The sequence below is a fragment of the Muntiacus reevesi genome, chromosome 10 (genome assembly GCF_963930625.1).
Source record: "Muntiacus reevesi chromosome 10, mMunRee1.1, whole genome shotgun sequence".
Taxonomy (NCBI): domain Eukaryota; kingdom Metazoa; phylum Chordata; class Mammalia; order Artiodactyla; family Cervidae; genus Muntiacus; species Muntiacus reevesi.
Genome location: NC_089258.1, coordinates 13347207 through 13368262, shown reverse-complemented (window position 1 = coordinate 13368262; position 21056 = coordinate 13347207). Strand labels below are relative to the sequence as shown.

The 21056-nt window shown below is 43.3% G+C and overlaps 1 protein-coding gene and 1 non-coding gene across 2 annotated transcripts in view; both read left to right on the top strand.

Annotated features, from left to right (window-relative positions):
* Positions 1–2017: 2017 nt before the first annotated feature.
* The window catches only part of FBP2 (fructose-bisphosphatase 2), a 43892-nt gene continuing 24853 nt past the window's right edge, over positions 2018–21056 (top strand). Inside the window, exons 1-3 of the mRNA XM_065946687.1 lie at positions 2018–2292; positions 7277–7439; positions 9387–9479. Of these exons, the coding sequence (XP_065802759.1) occupies positions 2123–2292; positions 7277–7439; positions 9387–9479 (426 nt within the window). The 5' untranslated portion in view covers positions 2018–2122. The remainder of the gene's footprint in view (positions 2293–7276; positions 7440–9386; positions 9480–21056) is intronic.
* On the top strand, positions 10678–10749 carry TRNAC-ACA (transfer RNA cysteine (anticodon ACA)). Its single transcript has one exon. It is a non-coding gene; the product is annotated as a tRNA-Cys (tRNA).

The following is a 21056-nucleotide window of genomic DNA, read 5'->3' as shown; positions in this document are numbered from 1 at the left end:
TTCCATTCTACAGTTCTCACAATTCCCAGAAACTGTTGGGGAAGTAAAAGAAAGTTTTCTTATGTTCTTAAAGAAATTTAGATCCTGGTGATGTCAAAATTAAAATGCTCTGACACAGCAGTTCGTCTTCTCCAGCTGTATCTTACTGAAGCACTGGCACATAGGTAAGGAAGCTTGGTGCAGCACTGTTGGAAGAACAAACATTTAAAAAAAATCCAACTGTCCACACATGGGAGTGTGGTATGTCTCTGTGTATTGACACAAAGATGTTTTGCTGTGGTAGACACTTAAGACTGGTTGATTCAATACCAGTGTCCAACTCTTGCAGCAAAGCATCACCCATCTGGCCAATGCTACATAAGTGTAAGGTTATTCGGGACAGCAGTGAGGGGTGGTGATGGATGTTTCCGGGGAATTACTTATTTCCTAATAAAAAAGAACTAATGTGGTTGAAGCTGCCTTCTCCTCTCTGAAACTTCAATGTGTGCTAGATGTTTGGAGCTGCAGTGCCCATTTTGTGCCCACGAGATGGTAAGCATGGAGGCAAAAGCCCACTGGCCAAGGATTACAGAGAGGAGACAGAGGGGTTCCTAATGGAACTTTTGACCAGCTATATGAGTGCCAGCTGCTGCCTCGGAGAAAATACGAGAAAAATATGTGAGACTTCCCACGTATTTAAATCACTCTACATTTTCTATTACTTGCAGCTAAACACATTCCTATTGAAGTAACCGTCAAAGGAAAAAATCAAATTGCCCAGCACTGTGCATAGTGTCCTATTTTGTAAAATGAAATTGTATATGTATACATAATAGTGATACAGACATCAAAAAATTAGAAGGGTAATAAATAAAAAATAGTAATTAACCAATATTGGGCACCTACTGTGTGACAAGCATACCTTATCACGTTAAGCCTCACAATCTGTAAAGGTAGATGTTTTATTGTTTTCACCACTTATAAGTGAGGAAACTGAGGCTTCAGGAGCTTTTCCAAATTGTACAACTAGCAGATGGTTAGCCTGGAACCTGGCACCAGGTTCTCTCTGCTCCTAGAGACAGTGCTTGGACCACCCTATGCAGACCCCACCCACACCCCTGCCTGAGGTGCCTATTACTTATACTGTGTATGCTTAGCCGCTCAGCCGTGTCTGACTCTTTGCGACCCCATGGACTATAGCCTCCCAGGCTCCTCTGTCCATGGGGATTCTCCAGGCCAGAATACTGGAGTGGGTTACCATGCCCTCCTCCAGGGGATCTTCCCAGCCCAGGGATTGAACCCAGGTCTCCCTCATTGCAGGCGGATTTTTTACTGTCTGAGCCACAGGAAGTCCATTACCAATACAGACCCCACCAGCTCTAAAGCAGCTATTTCTAGGGGGTGGTTTAGGGGATGGTACGTTTCCATAGTGTTTCCTTTCCAATAAGCAAGTATTATTTTTGTTTTGAAAATACAAATGTAGAGAAATTTAAAAAATAAAGAATTAATAAAGTAACTTTGGTGTTAGGCACTGTGCTGGGAATATTTTTTTCTTCCAGATTTGAATATCAACTATAAATATCCATTCAGTCATATAGGCCTTTTGGAATTAAAAAGTATCCTTTTCAAACATATGAAAGGAACCTGGCTAAGCGGATTGCCAATATTTTGTTATGTGACCTGTACCCCAGATAAGTTATCTGCCAGTCTGACTCCTGCCCCATGAAGGAATGAAACCCTGCAGGAAGTACATGTGAAGAATGCTTTTGAGTCTTTGAATAAGAGTTTTATGAATCATTTTTCTAGTGGCTGGATTTCTCATCTCCTACCTGTTACCAAATGATTGCTTCTTAGGGTATTTAAAGAAAAAAAGTTCATCAAGAAAAAGCAGGTCTGTGCTCCAGGTTCTATTTACAGCTGACTTATGGCACTTTGGCAGCCTTCAGGTCAGCCAGCCAGAGAGATTTCCTTGAGGGCTCGCCCAGTGATCTCAACCACGTGGTCTGAGGCACTTTCCCTTAAAGGTCCTGGCACCACGGTACAGATTTCTAATCAGCTCTGAAACTGCAGAGGCACTGATCAGGCCTTAAAGATAAGGCTTTCTTCTGCAGTGAGAAAAGAATCTGAAAATTTACCCGCCGCCATGGGGGACAGAAGCCCCTTCGAAACGGACATGCTTACCCTGACCCGCTACGTTATGGAAAAGGGGCGTCAGGCCAAAGGCACCGGGGAGCTCACGCAGCTGCTCAACTCCATGCTGACGGCCATCAAGGCCATTTCCTCGGCCGTGCGCAAGGCGGGCCTGGCCAACCTGTGAGTGAGATCCCCGACGACACGTTGCGACCCCGGCCCGGTGGGGGTGGGTAGAGCTGCAGAAGTCTGGGCCGGAAACTGGGTCAATTAACCTGGGTCAATTATTCCCCTGCAGGGAAATAGCCTTTCAAGTTTCTGCCAGGTGTGCTTTGATAAGAGGGCCTTTGACTTGTTTCAGGAAAGCCACAAAATTCTTGGAGACATTCTATGGAGGAAAAAAAGCATCATTTTTCCAGTCTCTGTGTATTCTAATGACAACAAGCTCGGGGGCTTGTTCCATGAAAACATATTAAATCTGAAATCTGTTAGTTGTTTGGTCATGTCCGACTCTTTGCAACCCCATGGACTATAGCCCACCAGTCTCCACTGTCCACAGAATTTTCTAGGCAAGAATACTGGAGTGGGTTGCCCTTTCCTTCACCAGGGGATCTTCCCGACCCAGGGATTGAACCTGGGTGTCCTGCGCGGCAGGCAGATTCTTCACCCTCTGAGCCAACAGGGAAGCCCACCTCTGACAAGGTGACTCGTATTTGCATTCTCACTGGCACAAAGCGACCGCCGGGAGACTTGAGACGACTCCTGACGCCCTGGGCAGATAGGAGCGGTTTTATTGTCACGGCCTTTGCCCATAGTTGTCAGGAGCTAGAAATCATTTACTGAATCTTTCTTTCTCTCATTTACCAAATCTTAAGGCCCGTCGTCCATCTCCTGTTCATCATTGAAAGAAGCGTTTTGCTTTTAAAACCAGTTGTTATTTCTTCTCTGTGACTCAAACTTCTGTCCGCTTGGTATGCAGGACGCTGGGAGTGGGAAATGAAGGGCCTTCTTCCACTTTGCTCTCTTGGAGCGTCACCCAAGCCCAGGAGGCCAAGTTCAGGCTGTGCCGCTGATCCTCACAGCCAAGGGTCCGGTTCCAGTCTGTGGTGAAAAGGAGCAGTCTTTGGGTTTCCACTTTCCTCGTAGCAATTCCAATGGAGGTCCTCTCAGAAGATGAAGAGACCCATTATTGATTATTATTATTATTCAAAAATGAAGAAATAGCCAAGTCCAATAATTTAAAATATTTATTCTTGGGCATTCCCTGATGGTTCAGTGATTAAGAATCTGTGCTTCCATTGCAGGGTGCATGGGTTCGATCCCTGGTCAGGGAACTAAGATCCTGGCAGCCAAGGGACCAAAAAAAAAAGTAAAAAATATTTATTCTTAACAACTTAGCACTTTTAACACCAAAAACAATGTGATAATTACAGAATTTATTTATATTAATGTGAGGTTTCGTGACCCAGTAACCCAGTAATGAGCTCCAAGTTAGAGGAGATTGTGACTGGCTTCCCCTCTCTCTGTGTATTGCTTTAACTGTCTTAGTATCTCACTTGGCAGTAATGACCGACTCCACCTTTAAGGACCTTCATGAGTGTGAGCCACAGCCACTTGCCTCTGATCTGCGCCTGCCTGATGGTGAGCCGGGCTGTGTGTAAAGCAGTTCCCTGGGCTGCCTGCTGAGGGTTACTCACCTGAATGGGCTCCCCTGTGCAGCGGGCTGGGCAGGGCAGGGGTTGTGGCTAATTGCTGCAGAACTCTGACTTCGTGGTCATGTAGTGTCCAGAGGAAGTGGACTTAGGGATTGGATAATTCACGTGTTCCTCTGACTTGGTTTTTCATGCCATCTGATTAAAATCAATGGCCCACTCTCTCTAGGGCCTGTAAAAATGTAAAATGGCTTGGATACTAATAGCCTCTAACTAACTTGTGGGGCTCTTGTAAGGCTTAGTAAGCCCATGTGATGATGATTTTGACATTGCCAGCCCCATAATAAATGCTCAGTAAGTGCTTATTATTTGTTGTTCAGTCGCTCAGTCGTATCCGACTCTTAGACTCCATGGATTGCAGTATGCGAGGTTTCCCTGTCCTTCACCATCTCCTGGAGTTTGCTCAAAGTCTTGTCCCTTGAGCTGATGATGCCATCTGACCATCTTACCCTTTGTCATCCCTTTCTCCCCCTGCCCTCAAATCTTTCCCAGCATCAGGGTCTTCTCCAATAAGTCAGCTTTTCACATCAGATGGCCAAAGTACTGGAGCTTCAGCTTCAGCATCAGCCCTTTCAATGAATATTCAGTGTTGATTTCCTTAAGAATTGACTGGTTTGATCTCCTTTCTGTCCAAGAGACTCTCAAGAGTCTTCTCCAACACCACAGTTCAAAAGCATCAGTTTTTCAGCACTCAGCTTTCTTTATAGTCCAACTCTCACATCAATACATGACTACTGGAAAAACCATAGCTTTGAATATACAGACCTTGGTTGGCAAAGTGATGTCTCTGCTTTTGAATATGCTGTTTAGATTTGTCATAACTTTTATTTCAAAGAGCAAGTGTCTTTTGATTTTGTGGCTGCAGTGATTCTGGAGCCCAGGAAAATAAAATCTGCTACTGTTTCCACTTTTTTCCTCAACTATTTGCCATGAAGTGATGGGACAGAATACCATAATCTTAGTTTTTTGGATGTTGAGTTTCAAGTCAGCTTTTTCACTCTCCTCTTTCATTCTCACCAAGAGCCAAGAGGCTCTTTAGTTCTGTTTCCCTTTCTGCCATTAGAATGGTATCACCTGCATATCTGAGGTTGTTGGGTTCCAAGTCCAGTTCAGTTCAGTCGCTCAGTCGTATCCGGCTCTTTGCGACCCCATGGACTGCAGCATACCAGACTTTCCTGTCCATCACCATCTCCTGGAGATTGCTCAAACTCAGGTCCAACCCTGGGGAAATTTGCGGGTTAACAGGTTGATGTTGCCAACTGACCACTAGGTGGCGGGCGCAGCCCATGGAAACAAAATGTCAGCCTTTCACAATTGATCCGAGGGTAGAGGCAGGATTCTTCAGTTAGGCAGAGACCATGTGTTCTGCCATTTTAGATATTTCTGTCGTTTCCCATTTAGGGGGCTTCAAGCCCCTCATTCCTCTGCTTCCTCTTTTTTGGAAGATATTTCTAGGCACATGCTCCATAAATGCAAAACTAATCAGAAAGTCTCATATTTTTCTTTTTTCTCTGCTATCTCCACAGCTTCCTAATGTCAAAATTCAGAAAAATTCATTTAAAATTTGTCAGTAAAGTTTTAATGATAGGAAAAGCAGTAAGAAGATACTGTCTATGGGTTATAAAGCATTTTCCTGTCCATGATCTAACTTGGAGTAGTTGTCAGGCAATTAGATCTCTTGTGAATGAGCTTCCATTCTTTCTGAAAGGAGAGGTGTTGATGGAGGGATTGTGGGGAGGGAGGGAGATGGATCAATATGCCCAGTTCCTGCAAGGAGGGTGCACAGGGTGGCCTGAGGGGTAGAGTAAGGGCAGGGTTAGTGTGGTGTTGGGGAGAGGTGTTTGCAAAGCACAGAACAGAGAGCCTGTTTCTCTTCCCCACCACCCACAGGCCCCAGGCACCCCAGCTTTTCATTCTCCAGTAGAAGCTGCATTAAACAGGAAAACTGAGTTCCCAGGGTTTGTGAACTCTGAAAACGCTGACGCAGAACAGTCTAGTTTTGTCACTGTTATGCGCTTGTTTGCTTTTATTTTGAAGCAGGAGGTACAGTCTTTGAGGTCAGTCTACCAGTATCATTTTCCAAGGCAGAGCTCATCACATCAGACATCAAGTGATGGGGGACACCTGTTGGGGAGCGGGGAGATGTTGTCAGTCGGGGAAAGGGGTGGGAAATGAGTTGTCTCCCGGTTTCGGGTAAATCAGTGGCTCTCAACCCTGGCTACTTGTTAGAAACACTTGAAGAATCTTTCAGTAAATAAACGGTGTTAACAAAAAGGAGAGGTAGGAATTACTTTCCTGCCATCCATTCTTTGTAATTCAGAGGAGGTATACGGAGCCTCTGAGCACTGTGGAAACAGGCACAGTGAGTCATAGCCCTTGCCTGCAGTGAGCAGATGGTCCAGCAGGGAGGGCATTCCCATGAACAGACTGTGAGCTGCTGTGGAAGGCCTGGTATGTGATGGGACCAGGGAAGCTTCTAGAAGGGGTTAGGAGGGCTAAGCTGTCGGTGGGCAGAAAGCACTCCCATGGGGTGGGGGACACCCCATGACTGAAGGTGGGAAGGAGAGAAGCAGCTTGCGGGGTGCTGGTGGCCTCAGGACCTTTGCGGCTGTTGGAATGTGGAAGGCTGGAGGGGAGTGAGAGAAGAGCATGGAGCCCGGGGACAGTGAACCAGGAGTCCATGGAAGGCAGGCGTGTGCCCACGCAGGCTTCCAGAGGCTGAGGGTGAAAGGCTAAGAGGCAAGGCCAAGTGTGGGGCCAGGGCTTCCTTGATGGGGTCTGAAGCCAAGTATGGGGGACTTGGGGACTCTGGGAGAGATGGTGGTGATCTGACTGGCTTTTTAGAAGGTTCCTACCCACGAGGACGGGAGCTGGAGACTTTAGATAGCAATCCTCTATAACCCAAATCACCCAAATAGAATTTTTACACTGGTACTCTTTCTTATATTGCTTGGTAATGGTAATAAAGAACCAAATTAAATTTTATCCCTAATTTCCTTCTTTATTCAAGTAATGCCAGGCTACCAGCAGAACAGTTTTTAATTCAACCCAACAGGTCACTATTTGAGGATAATCAACAAATACTAGAAATTCCAAGGCTGGAAACCCACAGTCCTTTACTGTTTAAAGTTTTTAATTATGACGATGTGTCTGACTTTATGAATTCCCCCTCCATCTTTCAGGGCCCCGAGGGAGGCGGGGGTGGGGCAGAGCTGTAGATTAGTAAGATTGAATTCTGTAGTGTTACTGGGGTGACCAGGGACTTGCAACAGTGGCTCCAAGTCAGGGTAAGAACCAGCGCTGTGAGACAGGACGCACTCGGTCGTATTTATAATCTGGAGACCCTGGAGCCATGAAGGGAAAAGAGGGACACAGGGGAGGTGTCTTGGCGTCCTGGCATCTTCGCTGGAGTCTGGGCTCCCTTTCTGACTTCCTCCAGCTTTTTGACGTCTTAGGTACGGAATCGCGGGAAGCGTGAACGTGACGGGGGATGAGGTGAAGAAACTGGACGTGTTATCCAACGCCTTGGTGATCAACATGCTCCAGTCCTCCTATAGCACCTGCGTCCTGGTGTCGGAAGAGAATAAAGAGGCCATTATCACCTCCAAGGAGAAGAGGGTACGTGTGGCCGCCGGGCTGAGGTTCTTCTACTCACCATTAGAGGGCGCAACCGAACTGGGAAGAATCTCGGATTGCCTTGCTTTATTTTAGTTTCTGGGATTTTCCTCTATTGCTTAATTTTTGTTTTCCAGAAACGATGGCTTGCATATTTCTTCACTTTGAAGTTTTATGTTTTCTGGTCAAAAAGACTCCATAATAAGCAAATGATTCATTAAGGAAATAAATCAGTGCTTTACTGAAACTTATCAGTGGACAGGGTTCATCTTGGGTTTTCACCTAATGTACTAGAAACAAATCCCCACGTTTTGGAGCTTGATAATCAGGTCCAGTAAAAAGTAGAGTTCCTGGGAAGAGCGATATTTTTGGTCTTTTACTCTTCTCATCCCCACAATCCTCACCCGTTCCCCAAGGGGGTTTGGTTCTAGCAGAGATTTCTTCAGGCCTGACAATCTGTTAGACTAAAACAGAAAAGAAATTGTAAAGATTGTTGCTCTTGCCTTAATACAATGGTAAACTTGTTTAGTTCATGGCATGCCTGGGGAGGGTCTATATTCAGTATGGTTCCATAGTTAACTTTTTAAAAAATTCGTGGCCCAAAATTCAACCCATGTTCAGTTGCAATACAGTAATACCAAATAAATGTCAGCACTGTTGGCTCTTGTTTTATGCACTGGGTCTTGGGGACAAGATGCCATTTCTTTATGATTAGCTGAAAGGATGGAAAAAGTAAAGTCAAATTTATTAAACACTTACTGTATACTGGGGACTGTGCAAAAACCCTTTGTATTTGTTGTGTCACGTAATTCAGGCTAAGTCACACCTGTTATTTTCAACTCAACTGTCACAGCAGCTCCTGAACATTCTCCAGTGTGTGCTTGATGTTGAACAAACAACTGCTGAATGCATGCATGAATGAATGGACTGATTTGGATTATCTACAGGGAGAATGAAAGATTTCCAAGTTTATGGATTCCACTCCCCATCCCCTACCTCTTATTGAGAAAGAAAGAAGGAAGGAAAGAAAGGAGAGCCAAACTAAGCTAGGCAGTACTCATTGGAAAGTCAGGGGTAAAGTAGCTAAGCAGTGGGAGAAATGATTCCCATTTTACTTGATGTTGTACTGGCAGTATTAATCAGCCAGGAGACCCCAGTCCCCATCATTAAGGCTCTCACAGAACCTTGAACCTAGGAGGTCCATAAAAAGTATCTGGTGATTTGGTTGTCTGTGACAGCAGTGTGGGTAGACATGAGGGACCTGATATCTCAGGACCCCACCTTTCTGTCTTCTGGTCTTCACATCAGAAAGGAAAGGTGGATGCAGCAAAACCCAAAAGAATACTTTTATTCTGCTGATGTACTTACATACAGCTACTATCTTAATAAGAGAGGCCCAGAGGCCCAGGGACCTTGTTCTGAAGTTTTCTTTTGGTAACAATGTGCCAAAATGAAGAAAGCCTGTCTCCGGAGAAGCTCGATGTGTCAATAATTCAATAACGACCTTACTAAGGACTTAGGTAGAACTTGCCCAAGTTTATCTTCAGCTTCTCCAACTCCTTTCAGCATGGTGCCCAGTTCAGACCTGGTTTCCTCTCGCACCTTCAGCAATTCCAAGTTCCCAGTGGTTCCAGGTAGGAGGGGAGGATGAAGCTAGGGTAGGTGGGAGCACAGATATTTGGGGGTAGGTGGGACCTCCATTAGAGTCAGCTAATCTATTTATGGGCAAATGAGCTCTGAGCTGCACAATTAATACATGTGGATGTGCTCTGCATTCCTTAAGTAATTGTAGTTTTTGATAAGGTTATCCCTTTGCTGTAAATCGCTTTTGATGGGGTGTTACCTGCCAGACTCATCCACTTACAGAGTGTGTTGACTGGAACAGGGTGTTGACTTCCACAGAGTGTGTTGACCTGTGTTGATCAGGTGTTCTGCCCTCTGTGCATATAGGGGAAATACGTGGTCTGCTTTGACCCACTGGACGGATCTTCCAACATTGACTGCCTGGCTTCCATTGGAACCATATTTGCCATCTACAGAAAGGTGAGCAAACAGTCTGCTCTTCAACACCTCCTTCCTCTGATGGTTTCAGGAAGGGTCCTGGGCTCAGAGCCACGAGCCTGGAGTTCTAATCTTTGTCCTCCCACTCAGCAGACACACCACGGCAGTCAAGCTACGAACCTCCCTCTGCCTCAGGATCCTCATTGAAGACCTGAGTTGGTCTTCTCAGCCCTCTTCTCAGTGTTCATGGGGAGGTAGGGTGAGAGGATACATGGGACCTTGTTTTGAAAATCTGGATATAATACAAATGCCAGACATGGAGTTAGGTTCCAAGCGACATCTGAAGGCCCCTGTGTTCCTTCCTTATGTATCTCAAATCTTATTGCATTCATTTTCTGTTGCTGCTGTGACAATTCACACACATTTAGAGGTTTAAAACAACACCCATTTATTGTGTCCCAGTTCTTGGGTCAGGAGTCTGACGGCATGGCTGAGCTCTATCTGGTAAGGTCCAAATCTGAATGTCAGCTGGCCTGGTCTCTTATTGAGAAGAGCTCGCTTCCAGGCTCATTGAGGTTGTTGGCAAAATTCAATGAAATAGTCAATATCCATCCCCTCAGTAGTTACAGTTTTTTGTTCTTGTGATGAGAACTTTCAAGATCTACTCTCACATTAGTTGCTCAGTCATGTTTGACTCTTTGCCACCCCATAGATTGTAGGCCACCAGACTCCTCTGTCCGTGGAGTTCTCCAGGCAAGAATACTGGAGAGGGTTGCTATCTTCTTCTCCAGATCTTCCCGACCCAGGAATCGAATCTGGGTCTCCCACATTGCAGGCAGATTCTTTATCATCTGAGTCACCAGGGAAATTTCATAGCAGGTTTCAAATATACAGTGTGGTATTGTTAACTGTGGTCACCATGCCATCCATTACATCCCAGGGACTTATTTATTTTATAACTGGACATTTGTACCTTTGACCACCTTCACTCACTTCACCTACTTCCATCCCCTGATTCTGGCAACCACCAATCTGTTCTATGAGCTGTTTTTTTTTTTTTTTCTTTGAGTCCACATATAAATGAGATCATATAGTACTTATCTTTCTCTGACTTATTTCATTTAGCATAACACTGTCAAAGTTCATTCATATCATCACAAATTGCAGGGTTTCCCTCTTTTTCATGGCTGAATTTTATGTGTATATGTGTGTGTTTGTATATATACATATATATATGACTTCCCTGGTGGCTCAGATGGTAAAGCATCTGCCTACAATGCAGGAGACCCAGGTTCAATCCCTGGGTTGGGAAGATCTCCTAGAGAAGGAAATGGCAACCCACTCCAGCATTCTTGCCTGGAAAATCCCATGGACAGTGGAACCTGGTAGGCTACAGTCCATGGGGTTGCAAAGTCAGACACGACTGAGCGACTTCACTTTCACTTTCATATATATATGTGTATATATATGTATACATATATATATGCATATTTGAAATAGTGATTTCATTTCCTTCATGTGTATACCCAAAAGTATAATTCCTGGAAATTATATAGCTCTATTTTTAGTTTTCTGAAGAACCACCACACTGTTTTCCGTAGTGGTTGTATCAGTTTACATTTCTACGGGCAGTGCACAAGGGTTCCGTTTTCTCCACATCCTCACCAACATGTGTCCTCTCTCATCTTTTTATTTGGTCCTGGCAGGTGTGAGGTGATATCTCATTGTGGTTTTGATCTGCCTTTCCCTGATGGTTAGTGATGTTGGACACCTTTTCATGTACCTGTTGACCCTTTGTATGTCTTCTTTGGAAAAATGTCTATTTGGTCAGATTGTTTGTGTTTTTTCCATTAAGCTGTGTGAGTTCTTTATATTTTCTGGATATTCATCCCTTATTCTATGTATAATCTGCAAACGTTTTTGCCTTTTCCTTTTTTATGATGGTCTTAATAGCGTCTTAAAACCAACTGATTTAAAAATGAAAAGGAATAATGAAGGAGGCTGTGCATGTGTGCAGATAGGGCATATGTTGGAAATCTCTATTTCTTTCCCACAATTTTTCTATGATTCTAAAACTGTTCTAAAAAAATGAAGTCCGAAACAAAAAACAGAGGAATATTATTATATATAATATGGACTATTCACATATGGATTTTGGTGATTTTCAAACACAGAGATTTTGTCTTAAAATTTAAGCAAAGCACAGGTTTTGAAGGCTAGTCCAAATAACCATAGATTCTCCCTGATTGTGTTGCTAAAGAAGGGGGACAATGTTGCTTAATGGTCTAGTGAGAGAGCAGGTCGCTCCAGAGCTCTAATTACCAAAAAACTGCAAAAGAAAAGACACTGTAAATAAAATGAACAGGCAGATGACCACTAAGGAAAATGTTTGCAACATATAAGGAATTTATATTTTTCATATATAAAAAGCAAATCAACATTGCCTGCATGTCAAGTTGCCTCAGTCATGTCCGACTCTGCTACCCTATGGACTGTAGCCCACCAGGCTCCTCTGTCTGTGGGATTCTCCAGGCAAGAATATTGGAGGTTGCCGAGCCCTCCTTCAGGGGATCTTCCTGACCCAGGGATTGAACCCAAGTCTCTTATGTATCCTGAATTGGCAGGCAGGTTCTTTACCACTAGCATCACCTGGGAAGCCCAAAATCAATAATAAGAAGATGAATATCCAGATAGAAAAGTAACCAATGACATGAAACAGGCAACTTACAAAATAAATAAAATGGTCAATTAATATATAAAAATTTACTTTATTAATTATACAAAATGGAAACTAAAGCAAGTTTCTTTTTTTTTCACCCATCAAGTTGACCAAGTTGAAAAAACAACACTATCTTATGTTTATCAGATTAAATTAAAATGAATGCTCTTGTCACTGGTACCAGCCTTCTCATGGTGAATGGGCTTGCATAACTCTGTGAAGTTATGAGCCATACTGTGCAGGGCCACTCAGGACTTCACTATGTGAGTCCTAGTGAAGAGTTGTGGCAAAATGTGGTCCACTGGGGGAGGCAATGGCAACACACTCCAGTATTTTTGCCAGGAGAACTCCATGAACAGTACAAAAAGATAAAAGCATATGACACTAAAAGATGAGCCCCCCAGCTTGGAAGGTGTCTAATATGATACTGGGGAAGAATGAAGGGCAATTACTAACAGGTTCAGAAAGAATGAAGCCCTGATCAAGGAGGAGATGGCAAGACTGAACATCTGCTTTTTAGTAGATGTTAATGAACATTACATGTTAGGAATTAGTGAACTAAAATGGATGGGAATGGGTGAATTTAATTCAGGTAATCATTGTATCTACTACTGTGAGTAAGAATCCATTAGAAGAAATGGAGTAGCCCTCATAGTCAACAAAAGTGTCTGAAAGGCAATACTTTGGAGAAACCTCAAAACTGGCAGAATGATCTTAGTTCATTTCCAAGGCAAACCATTCAGCATGACAGTAATCTAAGTCTATGCCCCAACCACTCATGTCCAACTCTTTGCAGCCCCAGGGACTGCAGCACTCCAGGCCTCCCTGTCCATCACCAACTCCCAGAGCTTCCTCAAACACATGTCCATCTTATCCTCTGTCGTCTCCTTCTCCTCCTGCCTCCAATCTTTCCCAGCATCAGAGTCTTTTCAAACGAGTCAGTTCGTCACATCAGGTGGCCAAAATATTGGAATTTCAACATTAGGACTGACTGATTTCCAAAGAATAGCAAGGAGAGATAAAAAAAAGTCTTCCTCAGCAATCAATGCAAAGAAATGGAGGAAAAAAATAGAAAAGGAAAGACTAGAGATCTCTTCAAGAAAATTAGAGATACCAAGGGAACATTTCATGCAAAGATGGGCTCAATAAAGGACAGAAATGGTATGGACCTAACAGAAGTAGAAGAGATTAAGAAGAGGTGGCAAGAATACACAGAAGAACTATACAAAAAAGATCTCCATGACCCAGATAAGCATGATGGTGTGATCACTCACCTAGAGCCAGACATCCTGGAATGTGAAGTCAAGTGGGCCTTAGGAAGTATCACTACGAACAAAACTAGTGGAGGTGATGAAATTCCAGTTGAGCTGTTTCAAATCCTAAAAGACGATGCTGTGAAAGTGCTGCACTCAATATGTCAGCAAATTTTGAAAACTCAGCAGTGGCCACAGGACTGGAAAAGGTCAGTTTTCATTCCAATCCCAAAGAAAGGCAATGTCAAAGAATACTCAAACTACCACACAATTGCACTCATCTCTCATGCTAGTAAAGTAATGCAAAAATTCTCCAAGCCAGGCTTCAGCAATACGTGAACCGTGAAATTCCAGATGTTCAAGCTGGTTTTAGAAAAGGTAGAGAAACCAGAGATCCAATTGCCAACATCTGCTACATCATCGAAAAAGCAAGAGAATTCCAGAAAAACATCTGTTTTTGCTTTATTGACTATGCCAAAGCCTTTGATTGTGTGGATCAAAATAAACTGTGAAAAATTCTGAAAGAGATGGGAATACCAGACCACCTGACCTGCTTCTTGAGAACCTGCAAGCAGGTCAGGAAGCAGCAGTTAGAACTGGACATGGAACAACAAACTGGTTCCAAATAGGAAAAGGAGTACGTCAAGGCTGTATATTGTCACCCTGCTTATTTAACTTATATGCAGAGTACATCATGAGAAATGCTGGGTTGGATGAAGCACAAGCTGGAATCAAGATTGCCAGGAGAAATATCAATAACCTCAGATATGCAGATGACACCACCCTTATGGCAGAAAGTGAAGAAGAACTAAAGAGCCTCTTGGTGAAAGTGAAAGAGGAGAGTGAAAAAGCTGGTTTAAAGCTTAACATTCAGAAAACTAAGATCATGGCATCCGGTCCTATCACTTCATGGCAGATATATGGGGAAACAGTGGAAACGGTGGCAGACTTTATTTCTTTGGGGCTCCAAAATCACTGCAGATACTGACTGCAGCCATGAAATAAGATGCTTGCTCCTTGCAAGAAAAACTATGACCAACCTAGACAGCATATTAAAAAACAGAGACATTCCTTTGTCAACAAAGGTCCATCTAGTTTAGGCTATGGTTTTTCCAGTAGTCATGTATGTATGTGAGAGTTGGACTATAAAGAAACCTGAGTGCTGAAGAATTGATGCTTTTGAACTGTGGTGTTGGAGAAGACTCTTGAGAGTCCCTTGAACTGCAAGCAGATCCAAGCAGTCCATCCTAAAGGAAATCAGTTCTGGGTGTTCATTGGAAGGACTGATGTTGAAGCTGAAACTCCAATATTTTGGTCACCTGATGGGAAGAACTGATTTATTGGAAAATACCCTGATGTTGGGAAAGATTGAAAGCAGGAGGAGAAGGGGATGACAGAGGATGAGATGGTTAGGTGGCATCACCAACTCAATGGACATGAGTTTGAGTAAACCCCGGGAGTTGGTTATGGACACGGAGGCCTGGCCTGCTGTGGTTCATGGTATCGCAGGGAGTCGGACACGACTGAGTGACTGAACTGAACTGAAATGATTTTCTTTAGGATGGACTGGTTGGATCTCCTTGCAGTTCAAGGGACTCTCAAGAGTCTTCTCCAACACCACAGTCCAAAAGCATCAATTCTTCTGTGCTCAGCTCTCTTTATATTCCAACTCGCACATCCATACATGACTACTGGAAAAACCATATCTTTAACTAGACAGACATTTGTTGGCAAAGTAATGTCTCTGTTTTTTAATATGCTGTCTAGGTTGGTCATAGTTTTTCTTGCAAGGAGCAAGCATTTTTTTTTTTTTTAATGTAGTCATTAAGCATAGTCAAGGACATTTAATTCTTTCTCAAAGCCTATAGATAATATTCTGAGCCATATCCTGTGAGCTGTCTTACAGATACCAAACATCAGGTGGAAAAGTTTAACTACACATGACTAGACTGTACCCAGGACATGAGCTGCCACAATTTCCAGAATTGCCCGCAAAGAAACATGAACAAATGGTCTCTGGAACTGAAGATTAACTGTACCTAAAACATTCAAGATGATGCTGATCAGACCACTGATGATCAATTTGAAGATGACTGTTAGAGATGACTATGCTGCTTCTGCTTGGACACTGCCCTCCCCACCCCCCCCCCCCCCCGCCCCCCGCCCCCCCCCGCCCCGGCCCCTGCCCAACTCTGTCTATAAAACTCTCACCTGGAGCAAGCATCTTTTTATTTCATGGCTGCAGTCAGCATCTGCAGTGATTTGGGAGCCCCAAAGAAATAAAGTCTGCCACTGTTTCCACTGTTTCCCTATCTATCTGCCATGAAGTGATAGGACCGGATGCCATGATCTTAGTTTTCTGAATGTTGAGCTTTAAGCCAACTTTTTCGCTCTCTTCTTTCACTTTCATCAAGAGGCTCTTTAGTTCTTCTTCACTTTCTGCCATAAGGGTGGTGTCATCTGCATATCTGAGGTTGTTGATATTTCTCCTGGCAATCTAGATTCCAGCTTGTGCTTCATCCAGGCAAGCATTTCTCATGATGTACTCTGCATATAAGTTAAATAAGCAGGGTGACAATATACAACCTTGATATACTCCTTTCCTGATTTGGAACCAGTCTGCCATTCCGGTATGACCTAAATCAGATCCCTTATGATTATACAGTGGATGTGACCAACAGATTAAAGGTATTAAATCTGGTAGACAGAGTGCCTGAAGAACTATGGATGGAAGTTCGTAACACTGTATAGGAGGCTATGACCAAAACTATCCCAAAGAAAAAGAAATGCAACAAGGCACAGTGGTTGTCTGGGGCAGCTTTAACTGAGGAAAGGAGAGAAGCAAAAGGCAAGGGAGAAAGAGAAAGATATATCCAACTGAATTCAGAGTTCATAAAAAACAAGAGAGATAAGAAGGCCTTCTTAAATGAACAATGCAAAGAAAGAGCAGGAGAAAAATGATAGAACAGGAAAAACTAGAGATTTCTTCAAGAAAATTGGAGATATCAAGGAAACATTTCATGCAAGGATAGGCATGATAAAGCACAGAAAAGATAAGGACCTAGCAGAAGCAGAAGAGATTAAGAAGAGTTGGCCAGAATACATAGAACTATATTAAAAAAAGGCCTTAATAATGCAGATAACCACAATAGTGTGGTCACTCACCTAGAGCCAGACATCCTGGAGTGTGAATTCAAGTGGGCCTAAGGAAGTATTACTATGAACAAACCTAGTGGAGGTGATGGAATTCCAGCTGAGCTATTTAAAACCCTAAATGATGATGCTATTAAACTGCTGCACTCAATATATCAGCAAATTTGGAAGACTCAGCAGTGGCCACAGGACTGCTGGTCAGTTTTCATTCCAATCCCAAAGAAGGATAATGGCAAAAAATGTTCAAACTACCATACAATTGCACTCATTTCGCATGCTAGCAAGGTAATGCTCAAAATCCTTCAAGTTCAGCTTCAACAGTATGTGAACCAAGAACTTCCACATGTACAAGTTGAATTTAGAAAAGGCAGAGTAATTAGAGATAAAATTGCCAACACTTGTTGGATCATGGAGAAAGCAATGGAGTACCAGAAAAATCTTACTTCTGCTTCATTGACTATGCTGAAAACTTTGACTGTGTGAATCACAATAAACTGTGGGAAATTATTTAAGAGATAGGAGTACTAGACCACCTTATCTGTCTCCTGAGAAACCTGTATGTGGATAAAGAAGTAACAGTTAGAACTGGAAGTGGAACAACTGACTGTTTCCAAATTGGAAAAGGAGTATGACAAGGCTGTATATTGTCACCCTGGTTGTTTAACTTATATGCAGAGTACATCATGCAAAATGCCAGGCTGGATGAATCACAAGCTGGAATCAAGATTGCCAGGAGAAACAATAACAACCTCAGATATTCAGATGATATCATTCATTGCAGAAAGTGAAGAGGAACTGAAGAGCTTCTTGATGAATGTGAAAGAAGAGAGTGCAAAGCTGGCTTGAAAATCAACATTCAAAAAACTAAGATTTTGGTATTCAATACCATCACTTCATGCAAGTAGAAGGGGAAAAAGTGGAAGCAGTGGCAGATTTTATTTTCTTGGGCTCCAAAATCACTGAGGATGGTGACTACAGCCATGAAATTAAAAGACACTTTCTCCTTGGAAGGAAAGTTATGACAAACTTACACAGCATATTACAAAGCACAGACATCACTTTGCCAACAAAGGTCCGTATAGTCAAAGCTGTGGTTTTTCCAGTAGTCATGTATGGATATGAGAGTTGGACCCTAAAGGATGTTGAGTGTTGAGTAATTGATGCTTTTGCATTGTCCTGAAAGAGACTCTTGAGAGTTCCTTGGACTACAAGGAGATAAAATCAGTCAATTCTAAAGGAAATCAACCCTGAATATTCGTTGGGAGGACTAATGCTGAAGCTGAAACTCTAATACTTTGGCCACCTGATGGTAAGAGCAGACTCATTGGCAAAGACCCTGATGATTGAGAAAAATTGAGGGCAAAAGGAGAAGAGGGTGGCAAAGGATGAGATGGTTAGAAAGCATCACTGACTCAATGGACATGAATATAAGCAAACTCGGGGTAATAGTGGAGGATGGAGGGGCCTGGCATGCTGCAGGCCATGGAGTCTCAAAGAGTGGGATATGACTTAGTGACTGACCACCACCAACAACAAACCATAAGTTTATTTTTCATGTCTGTAACTCTATTTCTGCTTATATGTGAAATCTACCAAAAAAAAAAAAAAAAAAAAAAAAAAAGAGTGGGCTTCCCTGGTGGCTCAGATGGTAAAGAATCTGCCTGCAATTCAGGAGACCTGGGTTCAATCCTGGGTCAGGAATTTGCCTTGGAGAAGGAAATGGCCACCCACTCCAGTATTCTTGCCTGGAAAATCCTGTGGACAGAGGAGCCTGACAGGCTACCATCCATGGGGTCGCAGAGATTCGGACATGACTGAGTGACTAACACACACATTAAAAAAAAGAGTACAAATAAATTTATTTACAAAGTAGTGGCTTCTCCTGTTGTGCAGCATGGTGTCTAGACGAGTGGGCTCAGTAGTTGCAGCCCTGAGCTGTAGAACACGGGTCCAGTGCTTATGGCACATGGGCTTAGTTCTTCCAAGGCATGTGGGATCTTTTTGGAACAGGGATCGAACTGGTGTCCTCTGCACTGACAGGCAGCTTTGCATTTACACCACCAGGAAAGTCCTAAAACTTAATCTTTTAATGTTTTTTTTGGCCCCACCACACAACTTGTGGAATCTCAGTTCCCTGACCAGAGATTGAACCTGGGCCGTTACAGTGAAAGCCTGGAATCCTAACCACTAAGCCACTAGGGAACTCGCTAAACATAAAACTTTAAAAAAATTATAGTAAAACATAAGATAAAAATCTCTAGGAATTAGGGCTTAAGTTCTTAGACCTAATTCCAAAATCATCCATAAAATTTTTAAAAATGATAGTTGGATTTCATTAAAATTAAAAACTTTTGCTTTGCAAAGAGCTCTTTTAAGGGGATGAGTATAAAACCTGTAGAGATTATTTGTAAACCACATGCCTAACAAAGGACTCATACCTAGAATATAAAAGAACTTTCAAAACTCGACTGTAAAAATGCCAGACAATTCACTTAGAACGTGGAATGTGAAGAGACATGTCAAAGAACAGGTAAGGTAAGTTTTTTGGCAAATAAGCACGTGAAAAATGTCCAACATCATGTCATTCAGCTCAGTCCAGTTCAGTCGCTCAGTCGTGTCTGACTCTTTGCGACCCCATGAATCGCAGCACGCCAGGCCTCCCTGTCCATCACAAACTCCTGGAGTTTACTCAGACTCCTGCCCATAGAGTCGGTGATGCCATCCAGCCATCTCATCCTCTGTCGTCCCCTTCTCCTCCTACCCCCAATCCCTCCCAGCATCAGGGTCTTTTCCAATGACTCAACTCTTCGCATGAGGTGGCCAAAGTATTGGAGTTTCAGCTTCAGCATCAGTCCTTCCAATGAACACTCAGGACTTATCTCCTTCAGGATGGACTGGTTGTTAGGAAAATGCAAATTAGAAAATGCAAATTAAGTGCTGTATCTTTATGTTGTGGTGTGCACATAATCTACTCATGTTAAAATGCCATAGAGCTATACGTGCACTTAATACCAACGTCAGTTCCTGGTTTTAATATTGTACTATCATAAAATATATAAAATGTAACTATTTGAGGAGATTGGGTGAAATGTACACAAGATCTCTCTGTATTACCTGTGCAACCTCCTGTGGATCTATGATTATTTTTAAGTAAAAACTTAAAAGAAATTTTTAAAAAATATATTTTATTTTTGGTTGTGCTGGGTCTTCATTGTTGTGTGAAGGCTTTGTCTAGTTGCTGCAAGAGGGAGCTACTCTCCAGTTGCAGTGTGCAGGCTTCTTGTTGTTGTGGCTTCTCATGTTGCAGCGCATGGGGTCTAGGGTAGGCAGGCTTCAGTAGTTGCGGCTTGCCGGCTCTAAAATGTGGGCTCAGTAATTGTGATACATGGGTTTAAGTCGCCTGGTGGAATCTTCCCATGCAACCTGTGTCCCCAGGATTGGCAGGCAGACTCTTAACCACTGGATCACCAGGGAGTCCAAAAATGTTTTTTAAATTTAGGAAAAACCTAAACTTTAAGTGACAGTGATTGATTAAATTTGGGGTGTCCATACAATAGACTATTCAGCATACTGGTGAAAAAGTATATACGAGTGTGAATAAATTTGCATATGTTTTTGTGTGTATGAACTGAATGCAACAACCACGGGCCGGATTGCACTGAGGTGGGAAAGCAGATGTAAACAAGACAGTCAGCACTGCCAGCATGGAGCTTACAGTCTATTTAGGAAGCCGGACATCAATCACGCTGAGTTATATTGGGAGCGTCAGAGGAAAAGCACTGAGTACCCAGAAGACCAAACCTTGAACTCTGGGAAGGCTTCTGTGGGGAAGCTGATGTTTTACCTGAGACTTGAAGGCTGACTATGAGTTCCTCAGGCAAAGGGTATGGGAGAAAGGAGAGAGCCATTCTGACTAGGAACAAATGCACAGGCAGAGTTCTGGAGCTCACAGGCAGGATGGAATGTTCTAGAAGAGAAAGTAAGCTTGGTGAGCCAGGGCCTGGGTTTAGAGGGGGAGAGGATGGTGTTGGACAAGGCTGGTCAGCCAGCAGGGGCCAGGTCTTAGAAGACCTGGTAAAAGGAATATTGGACCCCAAGGTAGTGGGAAGTCAGTGAAGTGTTTCGAGAAGAAAAAGGCCATAGGTGAGGGCAGGGTGAGGATGAAGTCACGGGACCAGGCAGAAGGTGGTGGTTTGTTCAGACCAAGTAGTGGTGGGGGTGGATAGAGAGGAAGGCATGGTCCTGGGGAGAGAGCTAGCAGGACTGACTGGACTGAATGATTGAAAGGCTATGGATGAGGGTGAGGAGGAGGGTCAGGAGATGGTGGGGAGGGTGACACTCAAGTTGCTCCAGGAACCGTTTGTCAAGATGGGGAGCAGTGGGAGAAGATCAGGGATTTGGGGAAGGGTGAGTGAGAAGGGGCAGATAAGTTCATCTCAGACGTGTTAAGGTTGAGACATCTGTGGAATGCCTGAGCAGGAATGTCTGGTGGGC